Source organism: Mobula birostris, chromosome 13 (assembly GCF_030028105.1).
Source record: "Mobula birostris isolate sMobBir1 chromosome 13, sMobBir1.hap1, whole genome shotgun sequence".
NCBI lineage: Eukaryota > Metazoa > Chordata > Chondrichthyes > Myliobatiformes > Myliobatidae > Mobula > Mobula birostris.
In genome coordinates this window covers 13,379,435-13,402,089 of record NC_092382.1, presented here as the reverse complement: position 1 = coordinate 13,402,089, position 22,655 = coordinate 13,379,435, and the positions used below count along the sequence as shown (strand labels likewise).

General features: G+C 46.7%; 2 protein-coding genes across 2 annotated transcripts in view; one reads left to right on the top strand and one right to left on the bottom strand.

Moving 5' to 3' along the window:
- Positions 1-9,404, top strand: part of LOC140208404 (uncharacterized) — a 56,606-nt gene extending 47,202 nt beyond the window's left edge. Inside the window, exon 2 of the mRNA XM_072277071.1 lies at positions 7,501-9,404. Within this exon, the coding sequence (XP_072133172.1) occupies positions 7,501-8,680 (1,180 nt within the window). The 3' untranslated portion in view covers positions 8,681-9,404. The remainder of the gene's footprint in view (positions 1-7,500) is intronic.
- A 2,600-nt stretch (positions 9,405-12,004) lies between these two features.
- LOC140208396 (uncharacterized) lies at positions 12,005-21,775 on the bottom strand. The gene is made up of 2 exons (XM_072277062.1): positions 21,747-21,775; positions 12,005-16,898 (listed from the first exon to the last, which is right to left on the bottom strand). Exon 2 carries the CDS (start codon positions 16,530-16,532, stop codon positions 15,327-15,329), a length of 1,206 nt encoding a protein of 401 aa, XP_072133163.1. The 5' UTR covers positions 16,533-16,898; positions 21,747-21,775; the 3' UTR covers positions 12,005-15,326.
- Positions 21,776-22,655: the final 880 nt, after the last annotated feature.

Genomic DNA, 22,655 nt, shown 5'->3' with positions numbered 1-22,655 from the left:
GATATGGACAATGTGCAAAAGCTCTGGCGAGAAAATCCTTCATTACCCGTTACAGGCCTGCTACATGGGTTGTGTGAGAGTGCAGATGAACTCCATCAAACCCAGAGGAGATCAAAGTTCTTACTGACAGTGATTTGCTAGCAGTTAAAATGAATACCTCTCTATATAAAATTCACTGTGCACATGTTGTCACTGGTTAAAAGAATGAACAGTACAAGATTTACTTTACTTTGTACTTTATTGTCGCCAAACAATTGGTAGTAGAATGTATAATCATCACAGCGAAATTTGATTCTCCGCTTCATACTCCCTGGATTACAAATATTAAATATTATAAATATTAAAATTAGTTAAAATTAGTAAATATTAAAAATTTAAATTATAAATCATAAATAGAAGATAGAAGAATGGGAAGTAAGGTAGTGCAAAAAAACCGAGAGGCAGGTCTGGATATTTGGAGAGTACGGCCCAGATCCGGGTCAGGATCCATTCAGCAGTCTTATCACAGTTGGAAAGAAGCTGTTCCCAAATCTGGCCGTACGAGTCTTCAAGCTCCTGAGCCTTCTCCTGGAGGGAAGAGGGATGAAAAGTCTGTTGGCTGGGTGGGTTGCGTCCTTGATTATCCTGGCAGCACTGCTCTGACACCGTACGGTGTAAACTGAGTCCACGGACAGAAGATTGGTTTGTGTGATGAGCTGCGCCGTGTTCACGATCTTCTGCAGCTTCTTTCAGTCTTGGACAGGACAACTTCCATACCAGGTTGTGATGCACCCGAGAAGAATGCTTTCTACAGTGCATCTATAAAAATTAGTGAGGGTTTTAGAGGACAGGCCAAATTTCTTTAGTTTTCTCAGGAAGTAAAGGTGCTGGTGGGCCTTCTTGGCAGTGAACTCTGCCTGGTTGGACCAGGTCAGGTCATTTGTGATATTTACCCCGAGGAACTTAAAGCTCTATGTGCAGACCGGTCATTACAAATTAGAGGGGACATTGGTGGCGGAACTTCCACTGTCCCTTATGCCCTCACCTACAAGATGTGCGTCCAGCTGCAGCTTGTAACCCTGCACTTTATGGAGTTGGAACTTGAAATGGATCAATTCCAGATCATCCAGGCAGTGATGCAGCCAGTCAGGATGCTCTCAGTTGTGTTCCAGTAGAAAGTTCTTAGGATTTGGGACTCAATCCCAAGCTTCTTCAGCCGTCTGAGGTGAGCAAGGTACTGTTGTGCTTTTTTCACAACACAGCCGGTATGTACAGACCATGTCAGGTCCTCGCTGATGTTTATGCCAAGGATCTTAAAGCAGTTCACTGTCTCAACCCCAGATCCATCGATGTCAATCGGGATTAGCCTGTCTCCATTCCTCCTGTCGTTCACAATCAGCTCCTTTGTTTTTTTTAGATTAGATTGGATTCAACTTTATTGTCATTGTGCCAAGTACAGATACAAAGCCAATGAAATGTGGTTAGCATCTGACCAGAAATGCAAAGAATCGTGTTATTTACAAAATAACTGAATAAAAAAGTGCTACAGCCCACAAATATAAAAGTACTGAGACAGTACAATATGGATGCAATACTGCTTAGCGCTGTGACTGGAGGTTCAGCAGTGTCACAGCCTCAGGGAAGAAGCTCTTCCTGTGCCTGTTGGTGTGGGAGCGGAGGCTCCTTTAGCACCTCCTTGATGGGAGGAGAGTTAAAAAGTCCATGGTTAGGGTGAGATGTATCCTTGATAATTCTTTTCGCCCTACCCAGGCAGCGTTAATGGTAGATGTTCTCAATGGTGGACAATTGGCTGTCGATAATCCGCTGGGCAGTTTTCACCACACACTGGAGTGCTTTGCGCTCTGATACAGGACAATTGCCATACCACACTGAGATGTAGTTGGTGAGTATGCTCTCAATGGTACAGCAGTAAAAGTCTGTCATATCCTGGGACAGAGGTGAGCTTTCTTGTTGCTCCGCAGGAAGTAAAGGTGCTGTTGTGCCTTCTTGATCAGGATGGAGGAGTTCAGGGACCAGATGAGATCCTCGGAAAAGTGGACACCAAGGAATTTGAAGCTTGATACACGCTCCACTACAGTTCCGTTGATGTAGATGGGGACGTGAGTGTGGCTCCTGGCATGCCTGAAGTCCACAATGATCTCCTTGGTCTTCTGGGTGTTAAGGGTCAGATTGTTGTCGGCACACCACGCATCCAGGTGCTGGACCTTGTCCCTGTAGGCTGTCTCGTCATCCCCTCTGATCTGGCCAACCACCATGGTGTCATCTGCGAACTTGATTATGGAGTTAGAACCATGTACAGGAACGCAGTCACAGGTGAACAGGGAGTACAGAAGAGGGCTCAGCACACAGCCTTGAGGCACGCCGGTGTTCAGGGTGAGAGTGGAGGAGGAGAGGTTGTCTAACTTAACTGATTGGGGTCTGTTCATCAGAAAGTCCAAGGTCCAATTGCAGAGGGATGAGCTGATAGCAAGCTGGCGAAGTTTGGTGATCAGCTTTGAGGGGATCACAGTATTAAATGCCGAACTAAAGTCAATGAACATCATTCTGACATAAGAGTTGGGGCTGTCCAGGTGGGTCAGGGCAGAGTGAAGTGCCGTGGAGATGGTGTCCTCTGTTGACCTGTTGGTGCGATGGGGGTCCAGGGTAGTGGGCAGACAGGATTTCAGATGTGATAGAACCAGTCTTTCAAAGCACTTTGCAATGATGGGGGTGAGTGCAACTGGGCGGAAATCATTCAGGCTCGTGGCAGTGGAATGCTTCGGCACTGGCACGATGGTGGTGATCTTGAAGCTTGTGGGGACAACACCCCGGGCCAGGGACAGATTAAAAATGTCCGTGAAGACCCCGGTCAACTGCCCTGCACAGACTCTCACCACACGGCCAGGTATTCCATCCGGACCAGCTGCCTTCCGTACATTCACCCTGCTCAGGGTGGCACAAACATCGGAGGTGGAAAGTGAGAGAGACAGTTCACCAGGTGGGAGATCCGCTTTGAGGGTGACCTCCTTGTTCCCTCGATGAAAGCGAGCGTAGAAGTAATTGAGCTCATCAGGGAGGGTAGCAGAGCTGGAAGGGGGCACAGTACTAGGAGGTTTGAAGTCTGTATAACCTGTATGCCATGTACATGGACCGGGGGTCTGAGGAGTTGAAATGCTCCTCGATTCTCTGTTTGTATATGTGTTTAGCCTGAGAGATTCCCCTCCTCAGGTTGGCCCTGGCTGAGCTGTGAACCTCCCCGTCTCCAGACCTGACGGCTGAATCTCTGGCTTTGAGCAGGAGGTGAACCTCTCTGTTCATCCATGGTTTCTGATTGGGGAAAACTCTTATTTGTTTTAGTAATGTCTCTCTATCTACACACTTGTTGATGTGCTCAAGGACAGAGTTGGTTTATAAATCAATGTTAGTCTGAGAGTCTGTGGTGGTATGGGCAGCAAACGTGCTCCAGTCTGTGTGCTGGAATTGGTGCTGAAGAGCAGAGTCAGCCCCCTCCAGCCAGATCTTAATAGTCTTCATTGTGGGTTTCACACGTTTAATGACCGGGCTATACTTGGGAAGCAGAAACAATGAAAGATGGTCGGACTGTCCCAGATGGGGGAGGGTAGTTAGTTTGAGTGTCAGCCACATTTGTGTACACATGATCTGAGGTTTTATTACACCTGGTGGTGCGTAATACATTTTGGTAAAATCTTGGAAGCACGGTACACAGGTTACAATGATTAAAGTCTCCAGCGACAGTCAAAGCTCCGTCTGGATGCAATGTCTGCAGCTTGCTAATAGCAGCACTGAGGTCTTTCATGGCTACTTTAGCATTAGCATCCAGTGGAACATAAACTGCGACAGCAATGATGCATGTTTTGTGACAATGAGGAGAGGTTGTTTTCTTGACACCAGTCAGATGTTGTTCAGACACCAGATACAGTCAGCAATCAAATGGTTGAGCATGGAGCGATGAATGTGCTGAGCTGTGTATATCACAATGCAAGAATTGTAGGAAAACCAGATGAGCTCAGGACAGGGAATTCTGATATTGTAGCCATTATTGGGGACTTGGTTGCACCCAACAATCCGAGGGATTTAGAGGAACAAATTTGTAGAGAGATCGCAGACCATGCCAAGAAACAAAGGTTGATTCAGTAAGTGATTTTAACTTTCCATGTATTGACTGGGACTCCCATACTGTAAGAGGACTAGATGGGGTATAGTTTGTCAAATGTGCCCTTAATCAGTACATAGAATTCCTGATGTAAAAGTGTGCAATAGGTTGATGATCCAGGGCTGGTGACCGAAATTAGTGACCATAATGCCATGAGATTCAAAGTAAATATGGAAAAAAGAGAGGTCTGGACCGTGGGTTGAGATTCTAAATTGGAGAAAGGTCAGAAAGGATCTGACAAGTGTGGTTTGGGACAGGCTGTTTTCTGGCAAAGGAATACTTGGTAAGTGGGGGGCCTTCAGAAGTGAAATTTTGAAGGTGTAGAGTTTGTATGTGCCTGCATAATAAAAGTTGAAAGTTAACTGGTGCAGGGAACCTTGGTTTGCAAGAGATATTGAGGCCCCGGATATTTTGTTCCTCTAAATGCCTCAGACTGTTGAGCGCTACCAAGACTCACTAATGACTACAGTATCATAATTCCACGCCCTGAGCTCTGACTTTTTTTTTAGTCGTCTGCTGTTGGTTTCTAAAAGCTTCCCAATCGTTTTCACTCTTTCGTTTACCCTCTCTTTGGCTTTTATGTTGGCTTTGGCTTCTCATTTCAACCACGGTTGTGTCCTCCTGCCTTTCCAATGTTTCCACATCTTTCGGATGTATCGATCACTGAGCTCCCAAATTGCTCCCAGAAACTCCAGCCATCGCTGCTCCATTGTCACTCCTACCTATTCCCTTCCGAACAAGTTTGGCCAGCTTCTCTGTCATAGAAACATGGAGAAGTTCCGTATGGAAACAGGCTATTTAGCCCATCTGGTCAATGCTGAAAAAACATTTAAGCTGTCTAATGCAAGGGTCCCCAACCTTTTTTGCACTGCGGACCGGTTTAATATTGACAATATTCTTGTGGACCGGCCAACCCGGTGGGGTGGGGGGGGGCGGGGTTGGTGGGTAGGGTTGCCAACGGACAAGAGTAGCAGTCAAATACATTGCGTTTACCCAGAGAAAGACTACAATGACCATGAACCCTTGCGCGGGCACCAGTGCGCATGCGCGTTGTGGCCTACCGATTTTTCCTGCAAATCCTTTTTCGTGATTCTATTCGGAGTGGGGGGGGGGGGCGGTGTTAATCATGACTGGAATATAGGTGATAAATGGCTAATACACCCAATTTCGTTTCTAAAAGTGTTTATCTAACGACTTTAATATTAAACACACAGCACATATTTTCCTCGCATGAATATAGTGATAAGTCAATTATTAGAGGAGCTTGAAGTAAGTGATGAATGAACTTCCAGTAGAAGTGGCAGAAGCAGGTTCGATATTATCATTTAAAGAAAAATTGGATAGCTATATGGACAGGAAAGGAATGGAGGGTTATGGGCTGAGTGCAGGTCAGCGGGACTAGGTGAGAGTAGCGTTCGGCACGGACTAGTAGGGCAGAGATGGCCTGTTTCCGTGCTGTAATTGTTATATGGTTATATAGGTAAGTCAATAGCATCATGACATTTTAAGTAACGTTTGGATTTTAAACACACAGCACATATTTTCCCCGTATGAATATATAAGATCATTGGAACACACCAATATCGCTGAATCAGTGGGAGCCCTGGGCTTGTTTCCCTCCAACAACACGGTCCTATCGAGGGATGATGGGAGACAGCGATACTCGAAGTGAGTTCCTGTCCAGTCTATTCCGCAATTTAGTTTTCGTTGCATTCATTGGAGAAAACTCCGCTTCGCAGAGATATGTTGGAAATGGAAGCAACGTTTTCAGTGCTTTCGTGGCTATCTCAGGATATTTAGCCTTGACTTTGATCCAGAATGCCGACAGGGATGTTATGTCAAACATACTTCTCAGCCCGCCGTCATTTGCAAGCTCGAGGAGTTGATCTCCTTCCCGCGCTGACACAGATGACGCGCGGGTCATGACCTCACATGTGTAATGGCTGATCAGTGGCCGTGACGGGGAATGAGAAAAGGTGCAGCTGACTCATATCACCAAATCATATCGTTTCCTTGTAGCCCGGGAGCACATGCTTTGCGACCCGGTGGTTGGGGACCGCTGGTCTAATGCAACTACCTGCACCGAGACCATCGCCCTCCATACCCCTATCATCCAGGCTCCCATCCAAACTTCTTTGAAATGGTGAAACCGAGTTCATATTCACCACCTGTGCTGACATCTCAATCCACACTCTCACAACCACTGCAGGAAAGAGCTTTTCCAAATATTCCCATTAAATTTTCACCTTCCCCACTTACCTATGACCTCTGGTTGTCATCCCACCCAACCTCAGTGAAAAAAGCTGCTTGCATTTACCCTATCTATACCCTCATAATTTTATATACTTCTAACAAATCCTCAAAGCAATGTGTAATTTCCTTGTTTATGTTTAGAGCCTTTTTTTGGTGTATAAGATGATGAGGGCATTGATCATGTGGATAGCCAGAGGTTTATTCCCAGGGCTGAAATGGCTAACACGAGGGACATAGTTTTAAGGTGCTTTGAAATAGATACTGAGGGGATGTCAGGGGTAAGTTTTTTACACAGAGAGTGGTGGGTGCGTGGAATGCACTGCCGGCTATTTGTGTGAGAGTGTTTCAGTTCCTGTGGGGACAGGAGCCCATGCAGCTCAGTGGGAACATGGAATAATATCAATGGACAGAGTCAAACTGAGCCAGGTCACAGATTGGAGATGGCAGAAATGCCCCATTCTTAGAGAAACAGGAAGAGCATCAGAGAATTTAATGGTCATTCCAGATACCAGCACTGTGCCCAGTTAGAAGATGATTTCTCTCTCCAACTTGGGTTGAACCTCACTGTAACAGTGTGATGCCAGATCACACCTTGGCAACTCAAGTGATCTCATCTGAAATGTTGTCCGTCACTCATTGATCGATTTTGTAAATCTTTTTACAGATTAAAAATGACAAGGAATTTGTCTACGGGAATCTCGAACACAACACGCCAGTTTTGCTGTCTTTGTCCAGATATTTAAGAAGTGGAGCAAGGGATTCACTCGATTCTCCTTCCTGCTCAGACTGTGTGGAGAGATTCATTTGATCATCTGACCAACTGGCATGCCCATCATATTACACAAGGGAACCCATTCACCTGCTCAGACAGTGGGAGTGGATTCACTCCGTCATCTCAACTGAAGGTACATCAGCAAGTTCACACTGAGACAAGGCCATTCACCTGTTCTATGTGTGAGACAGGATTCAGTCGGTCTTCCCACCTGGACACACAGGTCAGTTCACTTCGAACAGAGGCTGGTCATCTGCTGAATTTGTGGGGAAGGATTCACTTGGTTATTCGACCGAATGTCTCACCAGCGAGTTCACACCAGGGAGAGGCCGTTCACCTGCTCAGACTGTGGGAAGGGATTCACTCAGTCATCTAACCTGAAGGTACATCAGAGAGTTCATACTGGGGAGAGGCCGTTCACCTGCTCGGACTGTGGGAAGGGATTCACACAGTTAGCTAACCTACAAGCACATCAGCGAGTTCACACTGGGGAGAGGCCGTTCACCTGCACAGACTGTGGGAAGGGATTTGCTCGATCATCTGATCTACAGATACATCAGCGAGTTCACACTGGGGAGAGGCCGTTCACCTGCTCAGACTGTGGGAAGGGATTCACTTCGTCATCTCAACTGAAGGAACATCAGAGAGTTCACACGGGGGAGAGGCCGTTCACCTGCTCAGACTGTGGGAACGGATTCACTTCGTCATCTCAACTGACGGTGCATCAGCGAGTTCACACTGGGGAGAGGCCGTTCACCTGCTCAGACTGTGGGAAGGGATTCACTCGATCACCTGATCTGCAGATACATCAGCGAGTTCACACTGGGGAGAGGCCATTCACCTGCTCAGTCTGTAGGAAGGGATTCACTCAGTCATCTCATCTGCAGATACATCAGCGAGTTCACACAGGGCAGAGGCCGTTCACCTGCTCAGACTGTGGGAAGGGATTCACACAGTCAGCTCACCTACAAGAACACCAGTCAGTTCACACTGGGGAGTGGCCATTTACCTGCTCAGTCTGTGGGAAGGGATTCACTTGCTCATCTAAACTGAAGGTACATCAGCGAGTTCACACTGGGGAGAGGCCATTCACTTGCTCAGTCTGTGGGAAGGGATTTAATTTATCATCTCATCTGAAGGTACATCAGCGAGTTCACACTGGAGAGAGGCCGTTCACCTGCACAGACTGTGGGAAGGGATTCACTCAGTCATCCGACCTACTGAAACACCAGCGATTTCACACTGGGGAGAGGCCGTTCACCTGCTCAGTCTGTGGGAAGGGATTCACTCGATCACCTGATCTACAGAGACACCAGCAAGTTCACACTGGGGAGAGGCCGTTCACCTGCTCAGACTGTGGGAAGGGATTCACTCAGTCATCCCAACTGAAGGTGCATCGGAGAGTTCACACTGGGGAGAGGCCGTTCACCTGCTCAGACTGTGGGAAGGGATTCACTCAGGCATCTCACCTACTGAGACACCAGTCAGTTCACACTGCGTAGCGGCCATTCGCCTGCTCAGTCTGTGGGAAGGGATTCACTCGATCACCTGATCTACAGATACATCAGTGAGTTCACACTGGGGAGAGGCCATTCGCCTGCTCAGTCTGTGGGAAGGGATTCACACAGTTAGCTAACCTACAAGCACACCAGTCAGTTCACACTGGGGAGAGGCCATTCACCTGCTCGGTCTGAGAAGGAAGTCACTCAGTTGTCCAACCTACAGAGACACCCGCAAGTTCATATAACCATATAACAATTACAGCACGGAAATAAGCCAACTTGGCCCTTCCAGTCCATGCTGAACGCTTACTCTCATTTAGTCACATCTACCTGCCTCTACCCTCCATTCCTTTCCTGTCCAAATACTGATCGAATTTTTTTTAAATGACAAAATCGAACCTGCCTCTACCACTTCAACTGGAAGCTCGTTCCACACAGCTACCATTCTCTGAGTAAAGAAGTTCCCCCTCGTGTTACCCCTCAACTTTTGCCCCTTAACTCTCAACTAATGTCCAGTTGTTTGAATCTCCCCTACTCTCAATGGAAAAAGCCTATCCACGTCAAGTCTATCTTTCCCCCTCATAATTTTAAATACCTCTATCAAGTCCCCCCTCAACCTTCTACGCTCCAAAGAATAAAGATCTAACTTGTTCAACCTTTCTCTGTCACTCAGGTGCTGAAACCCAGGGAACATTCTAGTAAATCTCCTCTGTACTCTATTTTGTTGACATCTTTCCTGTAACTCGGTGACCAGAACTGTACACAATACTCCAAATTTGGCCTTAACAATGCCTTGTACAATTTTAACATTACATCCCAACTCCTATACTCAATGCTCTGATTTACAAAGGCCAGCATACCAAAAGCTTTCTTCACCACCCTATCCACATGAGATTCCACCTTCAGAAAACTATGCACCATTTTCCTAAACATGAGGAATTCTGCAGATGCTGGAAATTCAAGCAACACACATCAAAGTTGCTGGTGAACGCAGCAGGCCAGGCAGCATCTCTAGGAAGAAGTACAGTCGACGTTTCATGGGTATGGTGAATTTCTACCACTGTTTCCTCCCCTCAGCAGCCCGAATCATGCGCCCCCTGTTCACCCTGATGTCGGGTAAGGGCAAGGACATTACCTGGGATAAAGAGGCTGCGGCCGCTTTTGTTAAAACCAGCGAAGCCTTAGTAAACGCCGCGATGCTAGTGCACCCCAGAACGGACGTTCCTACTGCCCTCACGGTGGACGCATCCAACACAGCAGTTGGTGGAGTGCTGGAACAACTCATCGAGGGTCGCTGGCAACCCCTGGCATTCTTCAGCAAACACCTACGACCACCCAAACTCAAATACAGTGCTTTCAACTGGGAGCTATTGGCACTATACCTGGCAATCCGGCATTTCAGGTACTTCTTAGAAGATAGGCCCTTCACTGCGTTCACAGACCACAAACCGCTTACCTTTGCGTTCACTAAGGTGTCCGACCCCTGGTCTTCCCACCAGCAGCAACATCTGTCCTACATCTCCGAATACACGATGGACATCCGGCATGTCCGGGAAAGGACAATGTCATGGCGGACACACTATCCAGACCTACCATACAGGCCCTGTCCCAGGGGGTGGACTATGCAGCGCTGGCAGAGGCACAGCAGGCAGACGCTGAGATCCCCAGTTACAGGACTGCAGTCTCCGGTTTGCAGCTCCAAGACCTCCCCGTAGGCCCAGGTGAGAGGACCCTACTATGTGACGTAGCTACCGGCCAACCCCGCCCCATCGTCCCAGCAGCCTGGCGCCGGCAGGTTTTCGAATCCATTCACAACTTAGCGCACCCCTCCATCAGGACAACTGTCCGGCTGGTCGCCAACAGGTTCGTGTGGCATCGACTGCGTAAACAGGCCAGTGAATGGGCCAAAACGTGCATGCAGTGCCAAACGGCCAAGGTGCAGTGGCACACCAAGGCTCCGCCGCAGCGTTTCGAACCCACCCACCGGAGGTTCAACCACATTCATGTGGATATCGTGGGGCCCCTGCCAGTGTCACGAGGAGCGCGGTACCTCCTAACTATGATAGACTGGTTCACGAGATGGCCACAGGCAGTCCCGCTCACCGACACCACCTCCGAATCCTGCGCCCGAGCACTGATCGCAACCTGGGTAGCACGCTTCGGGGTACCGGCCCACATTACCTCCGACAGGGGCACCCAGTTCACCTCCAGCCTGTGGTCGGCTATGGCCAACCTTTTAGGATCACAGCTACACCACACAACTGCCTACCACCACAGTCGAATGGACTAGTGGAGCATTTCCACCGTCACCTGAAGTCGGCTCTCATGGCCCGCCTGGAAGGGCCTAACTGGGTGGACGAACTTCCCTGGGTCCTACTGGAAATCCGCACGGCGCCCAAGGAGGATCTGCACACCTCGTCGGCCGAGTTGGTGTACGGCGCACCCCTGGTCGTCCCAGGAGAGTTCATACCAGCCCCAAGGGGGCAAGAGGAAGAACCCACAGCAGTCCTGGACAGACTACGTGAGAGGCTTGGTAAGCTGGCCCCCATCCCCACTTCACAGCACGGACAGAGCCCGACCCGCGCACCCAAAGACCTGCAGAACTGTATTTTTCTTTTTGTACGACGGGGCGGACACCGGGCACCGCTACAGCGGCCCTACGAGGGACCGTTTAAGGTGATCAGGAACAATGGCTCCACGTTCGTGCTGGACATTGGGGGGAGAGAGGAGGTTTTCACGGTGGACCGACTCAAACCGGCCCATGTGGACTTGGCGCAGCCGGTCCAGGCTCAGGCACCGCGGCGCAGGGGCAGACCTCCCAAACAGAGGCCGATCCAGACTGTGGACATTGGGGGAGGTATCGCCGGTTCTGGGGGGCGTGGTTATGTGGCGACCCACTTTCTAGCACACACAAACCGGCTCACGAAACAGCGCGCGCAGACAGAGGGCCGGCCCCAAAAAGGCCGCCAGGCCATCTTCACCAGCAGGGGGAAAATCCCGCGTGCGGAAAGGGGCTGGGAATATGCATTCCCCACAGCAATCCCGCCCAGAGAGGGCGGGAACGGGAAGGCTTTAAAGCAGGCCGCGAAGTTAAATAAATCTTTAACCGCAACCCCAACTCACCGACTCCGTGTGGTTATTTTAGCGCTATGTGTCGCACACCGCTACAGTAGTGCAAAATGGGGAAAACCTTTGACCAAATTTAGTTCAAGGCTTAAAAAAACCTGCCAAACAGAGCTTAATAGTTAACAAACACAACAAAGGCAATAAACACTTTCATCAATACAGACATTGACATTTTTTTAAGAAAATATCTTGGTCCCATTTCAATCAGTAAAACTTACAAAGATAAATAAGAGCTGAAATGACAACTTTAGAAAAGTCTATTTACACTCAGACCCACTTAGGCTACGTCCAAACTACACCGGATAATTTTGAGAACAAAGCTTTTTCTCTTCGTTTTGACCCTCCATCCACACTGAAATGGCATTTCCCTCCCCTGAAAATGGAGATTTTCGAAAACACTCTCCAGAGTGTGTAAATTTGAAAACGATTGCTTTGCGTTGAAGTGTGGACGGGGTAAACGGAGATGTTTAAAAACGCTGTCATGACAACACCACAACAACAAAGTTTTTTTTGCTGCTGCTTGGTACTGTGCAAGCACTGCCGGACGGTTGTTATAACGGGCAGTCGGTGTGAACAGCGTGAGAGGTAAATTGTGAAGTGAGCTTTATTGACCAGATCCCATAAATTGATTTGATTGAGTCTATCTTTAAAAATATTAATCTCAGAAATACTGTGCAGGTCTGGCGGCAGAAGATTCCACTCTTGTTGATCTTGGGTAGAGGACGGCTTCATGCATGTGTAGTTTACTTTATTCTCTATGTTAATAGCTTTTTCGGAGTTAAACATCTCCCTCCAACGTTCTCCACTGCTTTGCTGACCTTGTAGTTGTTTGTAACTCGCGGAAACAGCTCGACTTCATTGTCTGTCTAAATGAAGAAGTCCGTCTGCTTTTTCCAGTGGAGGTTTTCTTTGTATTCCTCGAAGACATTTTTGAAAACTTTCTTTCGCTGTTGTTGTAGGTACTCTTGTTTTTGACCAATGGAAATAGCACAACGCCACCGCGGAAACGTAAATATTATACCGTTTCCTCTTCGCTTGTTTTCTGTAGATGTGTCTGCGCATGCCCAGTAGGAGGAAATTCTCCCAAATATCCATTTTAGTGTGGACAGGGATATCTTGAAAAACGCCTGGTGTGGATGCCTGTCGTTTTTACTCAAAACCGTCGTTTTCAAAATTATCCGGTCCAGTGTGGACATAGCCTCAGATTAATACTACCTTGGACAGAAGGAGAAAGAGGAATAACACACATGAAAAAAATAAAATCACACAACACTCAGATAAGACTTCTAAGTATATATTTTCATCAAAAATGAACTGGATTCAGTGCTTCATGTGTGTATATGAAATTCTGATAAGAAACACAGACCAGGAAACCTAAATGAGAGGCTACCTCAGAAAAATGAATCATCACTATGGAAGAAAACATTAACCAGTGGAACGAGTATGACCCTCCATGGGAGACATCCCAACGATCTGAGCAGACTAGATGTTGACAAGGAAGCATCGAGCACCTGACTGAGAGTTGGAGACCTCTACCCCGAAACAGGGGGGTTCCTTGCAGAAGTACAGGACAAGGTGGTCAACAAAAAGAAAAAAAAAATCAAAAATACAAACCATACAAAGTAACAAGGCAATAAATGCAGAAAATGCCAAGAGAAACCAGACACAATCCAACACATTCCAGGATCCTGCTGCAGTTTAACTCAATCTGATTACTGACAGAGGTACGATCAAGTGGCAAATATCATTCACCAAAATCTTGCTTTAAAATACAAACTCATTAATAATCACCATAACTTCATTAAGGCACCTTTAATTCAAGCCTGATCCAGCTAAGGACAGAATCTCACAATTTATATGATAATCAATACATTATTACAGATAGGATAATCTAAAATAACCATCCAGATATAATATTACAGGATAAATAAGCAGGAACAACTCCCTCAATGGATATAACCATTCTCAACACACACGTACCTCGACCAGTGGAGCACCTCACCACAGGCATTGTTTGTGTCAGTCAGACAACTGAATTATTTTCCCTGTCAATCAGCTTCCAAACGTTGCTACTCTGTCATTCGTTGCCACGCCCCGCAGCTGATTCCCTTCTAATCATCATACGTTGTTTCCCTGACCACCGTCCAGTGCCCCAAACTCTACCCTGTGCAGACCCGCCTCTGGTTTCTGACCCTGCTCCACTGAACATCCAACTAATGGTTTCCCATTCTGCTTTCAGTCTTTAGAGGAGAGTGTTTTCAACAACCCTTCAGAAGCAGGGAAAATGACCCATAATGTAGAAATGAGCCCCGAATAAGGAGATTAACTCCCAATGTCATTCTTTCTCAGCCCAAAGATTTGAGGGGCAAAGAACATCTCAGACAGAACTGCAGTCAGCTCGACTTATTCAGTCTGCAGAAAATTCAAGGGAAACCTTGTCACCCACAGAGTGGTGACTGTTTGGAACCCATCCCACAGATGTGAACAACAGAGGAGGATTTAAAAGGACTGTTGTGGAACTGTATCACTGGCTGGGTCCAGCAGGCCTGAGTACACTAGTTGTATTATAAATACTCTAAGTACCAGAAACAGAGTTTAAAATAGAACTAATTAATTTGCCACAGATGCAGAATGTTAAACTCCAGTCCCATTAAAGGTGAATATGCCCCAGAAGAAACTCCTCCCATGCCCAGTGACCAGGGTGCAGAACTGGGTGTGGTGATAATTGCAGCGTTCAGCACCGACAGTCACTCTCAAAATAGCATTCAGCAACGGTGATGGACAAATATCCAGCATGCAGCTTATTGAAACATTCTCCCCAGTGTGAATCCGGCAGTGTGTCACAAGTATAACATGCTGTAAGGTTTCACTGTTAATGTAATGGCCTCTCTGTAATGTTTCACTGCTGAGGTAATGGTTTCTCTGTAGCAGCAGTGTTTAGGTTACAACTAGAGATAACAGGGTTTTGGAGTGCGGGACGATCTGGTGTCAGAAATGTTCTTCCTTGTGAGTCTGGAAGAGATATTTTCATGTTCTTTTGCCGGGGAGAGATGAGAAGATGCAAATGGAGTGGGCCCTTTTTCTTTTTTTTTGTTTTCTTTTCTAACCCTATAGTCAAAGTAAAAATTATAAAGCTCAATCATTTAATCACATATTCTGTACTGCTTGTTATTTCGGGGTACGGATTTGTAACAGGGGACACATCGTGCAGCATCCACCCAAATGAGATTTCTTAAGTTTGGCCGGGCCAGGAGCTATCATCCCCTACATTAAACTGCCAGCCGAAGTGAGAGTTCCATAAGGTTAGATGACTGAGTGAATCGCTTCCCACATTCACAGAGGGTGAACGGGTTTCCCCAGTGTGAACTCAATGATGCAAACCTGGTTGATGTGGCTGAGAGATTCTCTTCCCAAAGTCCAAGCAGGAGATCGGCCTCTACCCAGTGTGAACTTGCTGGTGTCTCTGCAGTTGAGATGACCAAGTGAATCCCTTCCCACACCCTAAGCAAGTGAACGGCCTCTACCTAGTGTGAACTTGCTGGTGTCTCTGTAGGTGGGATGACTGAGTGAATCCTTTCCCACACACTGAGCAGGTGAACGGTCTTTCCCCAGTGTGAACTCGCTGATGTCTCTGTAGCTCTGATGACTGAGTGAATCCTTTCCCACAGTCTGAGCAGGTGAACGGCCGCTCCCCTGTGTGAAATGACTGATGTGTTTGTAGGTGGGATGAGCGAGTGAATCCTTTCCCACACTCTGAGCAGGTGAACGGCCTCTCCCCAGTGTGAACTCGCTGATGTACCTTCAGTTCAGATGACTGAGTGAATCCCTTCCCACAGTCTGAGCAGGTGAATGGCCACTGTCCAGTGTGAACGAACTGGTGTCTCAGTAACTGATTTGACAAAGTGAACCCCTTCCCACAGACTGAGCAGGTAAATGGCCTCTTCCTGGTGTGAACTTCCCGGTGGGTCATCAGGGTGGATAACTGAGTGAATCCCTTCCCGCAGTCTGAGCAAGTGAACGGCCTCTCTCCAGTGTGAACTGACCAGTGTGCTTGTAGGTGGCCTAACTGAGTGAATCCTTTCCCACACTCTGAACAGGTGAACGGCCTCTCTCCAGTGTGAACTCGCTGATGTACCTTCACTGTAGATGATGAAGTGAATCCCTTCCCACACACTGAGCAGGTGAACGGCCTGTCCCCAGTGTGAACTCGCTGATGTACTTTCAGATGTGATGACTGAGTGAATCCCTTCCCACAGTCTGAGCAGGTGAACGGCCTCTCTCCAGTATGAACTCTCTGATGTACGTTCAGTTCAGATGACCGAGTGAATCCCTTCCCACAGTCTGAGCAGGTGAACGGCCATTCCGCAGTGTGAACTCGCTGATGTACGATCAGATGAGATGACTGAGTGAATCCCTTCCCACAGTCTGAGCAGGTAAACGGCCTCTCCCCAGTGTGAACTCGCTGATGTACCATCAGATGAGATGACTGAGTGAATCCCTTCCCACAGTCTGAGCAGGTGAACGGCCTCTCCCCAGTGTGAACTCTCTGATGTACCATCAGATGAGATGGCTGAGTGAATCCCTTCCCACAGTCCAAGCAGGTGAACGGCCATTCCCCGGTGTGAACTGGCTGGTGAGCCATTAGGTCAGATGACCGAGTGAATCCCTTCCCACAGTCTGAGCAGGTGAACGGCCGCTTCCCAGTGTGAACTTGCTGGTGAGCCATTAGTTCAGATGACCGAGTGATTCCTTCCCCACAAATTCAGCAGAAGGCCAGCCTCTGCGCAGTGTGAACTGACTGGTGTGTCCACAGGTGAAAGGCCTTGCCCGATGTGAAGTTGCTGATGTACCTTCAGTTGAGATGACTGAGTGATTCCATTCCCACTGTCTGAGCAGATGAATGGGATCCCCCTGTGTAAAATGATGTGCGTGCCAGTCCGTCAGATGATCGAGTGAATCCCTCCTCACAGTCTGAGCAGGAAGGATGATCGAGTGAATCCCTTGCTCCTCTTCTTAAATATCTGGACAGAGACAGCAAAACTGGCGTGTTGTGTTTGAGATTCCCATAGGCAAACTCCTTGTCATTCTTAACCTGTAAAAATATTTACGAAATCTATCAATGGGTGTAGGACAATATTTCAGATGAGATCCCTTGAGTTGTCAACGTGTGATCTGGCATCACACTATTACAGTGAGGTTCAACCCAAGTTGGAGAGAGAAATCATCTAACTGGGCACAGTGCTGGTATCTGGAGTGACCATCAAATTCTCCGATGCTCTTCCTGTCTCTATAAGAATGGAGCATTTCTGCCATCTCCAATCTGTGACCTGGCTCAGTTTGACTCTCTCCATTGGCATTATTCCCTGTTCTCACTGAGCTGCATGGGTTCCTGGCCCCACAGTAACTGAAACACTCACACAAATAGCCGGCAGTGCATTCCATGCACCCGCCACTCTCTGTATAAAAAACTTACCCCTGTCATCCCCTCAGTATCTATTTCAAAGCACCTTAAAACTATGCCCCTCGTTTTAGCCATTTCAGCCCTGGGAATAAACCTCTGGCTATCCACATGATCAATGCCCCTCATCATCTTATACATCTAAAAAAGGCTCTAAACATAAACAAGGAAATTATACATTGCTTTGAGGATTTGTTAGAAATATACAAAATTATGAGGGTATAGATAGGGTAAATGCGAGCAGCTTTTTCCACTGAGGTTGCGTGGGATGGCCAGAGGTCATGGGTAAGTGGGGAAGGTGAAAATTTAACAGGAACATTTGGAAAAGCTCTTTACTGAAATGGTCATGAGAGTGTGGAATGAGATGCCAGCACAAGTGGTGAATATGAGCTCAGTTTCACCATTTAAAAGGAGTTTGGATGGGAGCCTGGATGGTAGGGGTACGGAGGGCGATGGTCCCAGTGCAGGTAGACAGCTTAAATGTTTTTTCAGCATTGACTAGATGGGCCAAATAGCCTGTTTCTGCACTGAACTTCCTCATGTTTCTATGACAGAGAAGCTGGACAAACTTGTCTGGAAGGGAAAAGGTGGGAGTGACAACGGAGCAGCAATGGCTGGAGTTTCTGGGAGCAATTCAGGAGCTGAGTGATCGATACATCCCAAAGAAGTGGAAGCATTGGAAAGGCAGGAGGACACAACCATGGCTGAAATGAGAAGCCAAGGCCAACATAAAAGCCAAAGAGAGGGCAAACAAAAGAGCAAAAACTATTGGGAAGCTTTTAGAAATGAACAGAAGACGACTAAAAATCAGATGAGCTCAGGGGTGGAATTATAATATTGTAGTCATTAATGAGTCTTGGTAGCACCCAACAGTCTGAGGCATTTAGAGGAACAAAATATCCGGGGCCTCAATATCTCTTGAAAACCAAGGTTCCCTGCACCAGTTACCTTTCAACTTTTATTTTGTCAGGCATATACAAACTAGACACCCTCAAAATTTCACTTATGAAGGCCTCCCACTTGCCAAGTACTCCTTTGCCAGAGAACAGCCTGTCCCAAACCACACTTGTCAGATCCTCTCTGATACCATCAAAATTGACCTTTCTCCAATTTGGAATCTCAACCTGTGGTCCAGACCTCCCTTTTGCCATATTTACTTTGAATCTCATGGCATTATGATCACTAATTTCTGTCACCAGCCCTGGATCATTTCCTAACAGTTTATTGCACACTTCTACATCAGGAATTCTACATACTGATTAAGGACATATTTGACAAACTCTACCCCATCTAGTCCTTTTACAGTATGGGAGTCCCAATCAATATATGGAAAATTAAAATCACTCACTGAATCAACCTTTGTTTCTTGGCATGGTCTGTGATCTCTCTACAAATTTGTTCCTCTAAATCCCTCAGACTGTCAGGTGCAAACAAATCCCAATAATGGCTACAATATCATAATTCCCTGTCCTGAGCTCATCTGGCTTTCCTACGATGCTTCTTGCATTGTGATATACACAGCTCAGCACATTCATCTCACCATTCGCAACCATTTGATTGCTGACTCTATCTGAGGTCTGAACAACATCTGACTGGTGTCAAGAAAACAAACTCTCCCTCATTGTCACAAAAACAAAGGAGCTGATTGTGGACGGCAGGAGGAATGGAGACAGGCTAACCCCTATTGACATCAATGGATCTGGGGTTGAGAGGGTGAACAGCTTTAGGTTCCTCAGCATAAACATCACCGAGGATCTCACATGGTCTGTACATACCGGCTGTGTTGTGAAAACAGCACAACAGCACCCCTTTCACCTCAGACGGTTGAAGAAGTTTGGGATGGGGCCGCAAATCCTAAGAACTTTCTACAGGGACACAACTGAGAGCATCCTGACTGGCTGCATCACTGCCTGGTATGGGAACTGTACTTCCCTTAATCACAGGAACCTGCAGAGAGTTGTGTGGACAGCCCAGCACATCTGTAGATGTGAACTTCCCACTATTCAGGACACTTACAGAGACAGGTATGTAAAAAGGGCCCAAAGGATATTGGGGAGCCAATTCATCACAACCACAAACTGTTCCTGCTGCTACCATCCAGGAAACGGTACCACAGCAAAAGAACCAACAGGCTCCGGGACATCATCTTCCACCAGGCCATCAGTCTGATTAATTCACTGTCCTATGTACAAACTATTTATTATAAATTACACATTGCACATTCAGACAGAGATGTAACATAAAGATTTCTACTCCTCATGTATCGGAAGGATGTATGTAATAAAGTCAATTCAATTCAATTCACCCTCCCCACTATCTGTTCTGTCATTCTGGCTCCCATTCCCCCTACAACTTATTTTAACCACATCACCCTCTCCCCACACTAGCACTAGCGAGCCTTACCACTGGGATATTAGTCCCCTCTTGTTGTGTTCCCCTAACTAACGAATCCCCTATCACCCCTTTGATTTTCCTCTGCCAGGTAATCCCCCTCAACAGTTTCTAAAGTGGTCCACCCATTGTTGTGTGGGATGGACACAAGCGTACTCTGCGATGGCTATTTAACCTCATTCCCCTTCCTGACTCTCACCCAGTCTCCTGTGTCCTGCACCTTGGGTGTAACTCACCTCTCTTCATGTCATATCTATCTCCTGGATGATCCGGAATTCATCCATTTCAAGTTCCAACTCCGTAAAGTGCAGGGTTACAAGCTGCAGCTGGATGCACATCTTGTAGGTGAGGGCATCAGGGACACTGGAGGTCTCCCCACCTTCCCACCAATGTCCTCTCTAATTTGTCATGACCAGTGTGCACATAAAGATTGTACTGTACATTTTTTTACCCAGTGACAACATCTGCACCGTGAATTTTCTATAGAGAGGTATTTATTTCAACAACTGGCAAATCACTGTCAGTAAGAACTTTGATCTCCTCTGGCTTTGATTGAGTTCTGCACTCTCACACAACCAATGTAGCAGGCCTGTAACGGGTAATGAAGGATTTCTCACCACAGGTTTTGCACATTGTCCATATGTGGTTTGCTTGCTAAATTACGCTTTAAAAACTCAGATTTCCAAATATCACTCCACTTCTTCCCACTTGTAAATTCTCCAGCAACTTTTGCATCACCACAATACACACAGGTAACACCAGTTTCTGTATTGTACATAAATATTTCCCCTGAACCCTCCCCCAGGTGACTGACAGTGGTGAACTCAGTGATGGCAATGCCAATGAATATGGAGGGAAGGGCAGTAGTCTGTCTCATTGGAGTCTGGCACATTTGTGATGTGAAAGCTACTTGTTGCCCAGGACAAAGGTGTTTGATTTCATTATGTACTCAGAGAGAATGGGTCAAAACATGTCCCTGTTATTTGGAACCTGATCTTTTGATCGCTTTTTTTGGTATTTCTCAAGACTCTGACAAGCATTTGATCCCGGCTAAATGACAAACATTGTCTTTTGTCTCTCTTTTAGCTGGACGTGCAGTACTCCTTAAGTGGAGAGATGTAGTTCCCCCTACGCATGTTCGATGGCTCAGGGATAGAATGTCTTGTTTAGATCTTGAAAAGATTTACTATTCACTTTTAAATTAGGATATAAAGTTCCATGAGGTGTGGGGACCATTTTTTAAAATATTTTCATAACTCTCACCTAGATTGACAGGTGTATTTTTTTTTCTTCCCTTGATAGTCAGAGCCTGCATTTCCAGCGTTCTTTGTTTAGTTAGCAGGCTGCTTTTTTTTTTATCATTCATTTCTCTTTTTACTACAATATATAGTTCTGGGGTGATAGAAGTTTATCTCAAATGTCCTTTTAAATATTTATACTTATAATGGTTGGCTTGGAGTTGGATCGTGGGTGGGTTGGGAGCTTTCCTTTCTAACTTTTCATTTTTAATATGGGTGACTTGCTCATTTATTAAGACATGTATTATTGTTATTTTTGTCTGTATTGCAATGATCCCTCTATTTACACTATTGATTTTTTTCTTCGACACTGTTTGTAGAAAACTAAAAAAAAATTTAAAAAACATGTTCTCACGGGTAGAAAGTCCAGAACAAGAGGGGGTGGAACAAGCAACAGACACAAAATGCTGGGGGAACTCAGCAGGCCAGGCAGCATCTATGGAAAAGAGTACTAATGCTGAGTTCCTCCAGCAATTTGTGTGTGTTACTCGGATTTCCAGCATCTGCAGATTTTCTCTTGTTTGTGACTGGAGGCAGAACAAAGGTGATTTTCACAACAGCTGATGTAAAAGATTTTGTTCCCTTTCTCCGAGTTCCCGATCCTTGCATTTAGACAGCTGGAGCTCAGCTCTGTCTGAGAGACCCATCGGTTCCCATTCCCTCATCAGCCGGAAGCTCCCCGGGGCCCGTGTACGGATGGTGGGGCTGAGAGAGAGGGAAGAGAGCAGGACTGTCCCGGGATTGCGGGTCACGGAGTCCGGAGTCACAACATCGCCCCGAGATACCCGCTTACCTGCAGCCGGCCCCGCAGCCGTGATCCCGAGGCCTAATATATACTGCGCGCATGCGTGATATTCACCAACGTCATCAACCTTGACGCCTGCGCATTTGATCAATGCTTCAGCGCCGGCGAAAGTTTTATCGCAGGGCTTTATGGGTAATCACGGTGCCATTAACAGTTTCTGCAAACACCGGTTCCATGTCCATACCTCACTTTTTTTTTGCGTATATAGAATACTCAGCAACTGTTTTAACGCAGAAAGCGGCTCCCATAAACAATATACTCAATATCAACGTGTATCTAATGCCAAAGTACAATCCTTTACAAATGCAGATATAAAATAGAAGAGATTCTGCTGTTGCTGGTAATACAGAGACGCACACACACAAAATGCTGGAGGAACTCTGCAGTTCAGGCAGCAACTAAGGAGAGGAGTACATATTCTAGGCGTGCTGAAGGGACTCGGCCGGAACGTTGTCTATTTATTCCCTTTCACATTTGCTGCCTGATCTGCTGAATTCTTCCAGTATTTTTCAGAAAATAACTAGATTTTTTTTCAATCAACCAGTCCGCAAATGTTTCTGATCTTTCATTTGTAGCCACATCATGATGGTCTGATTCCTCCTCTTCCTTGTAAACTCCAGACCCCATCTCTTTCTGGAGCCCCAAAGCCTTGATTCGTGCTGGCGACTCTGGCTTCTGACCCTGCTCTATCGAAGACTCACTCGCTAGTCTGCTGTCAGACTGTGGAGGTGCATTGCAACAACCCAGCTGTCTGAAGGACAGTCCTTTGAAATGAGTGAAAATGTCCCAAAACGTTCGAAAGAGCAGGGAAGAAGGAGTTTAACCTCCTTAGTCCAGAGCCCTGGGGAATGTCAAAACCACAAGGAACTCATCGTCTTATTCAGTCTGGAGAAAACA

Excerpts from the sequence above, each read along its gene's own strand:
- LOC140208396 (XM_072277062.1), bottom strand. The coding sequence starts at position 16,532 with ATGGCTCACCAGCAAGTTCACACTGGGAAGCGGCCGTTCACCTGCTCA.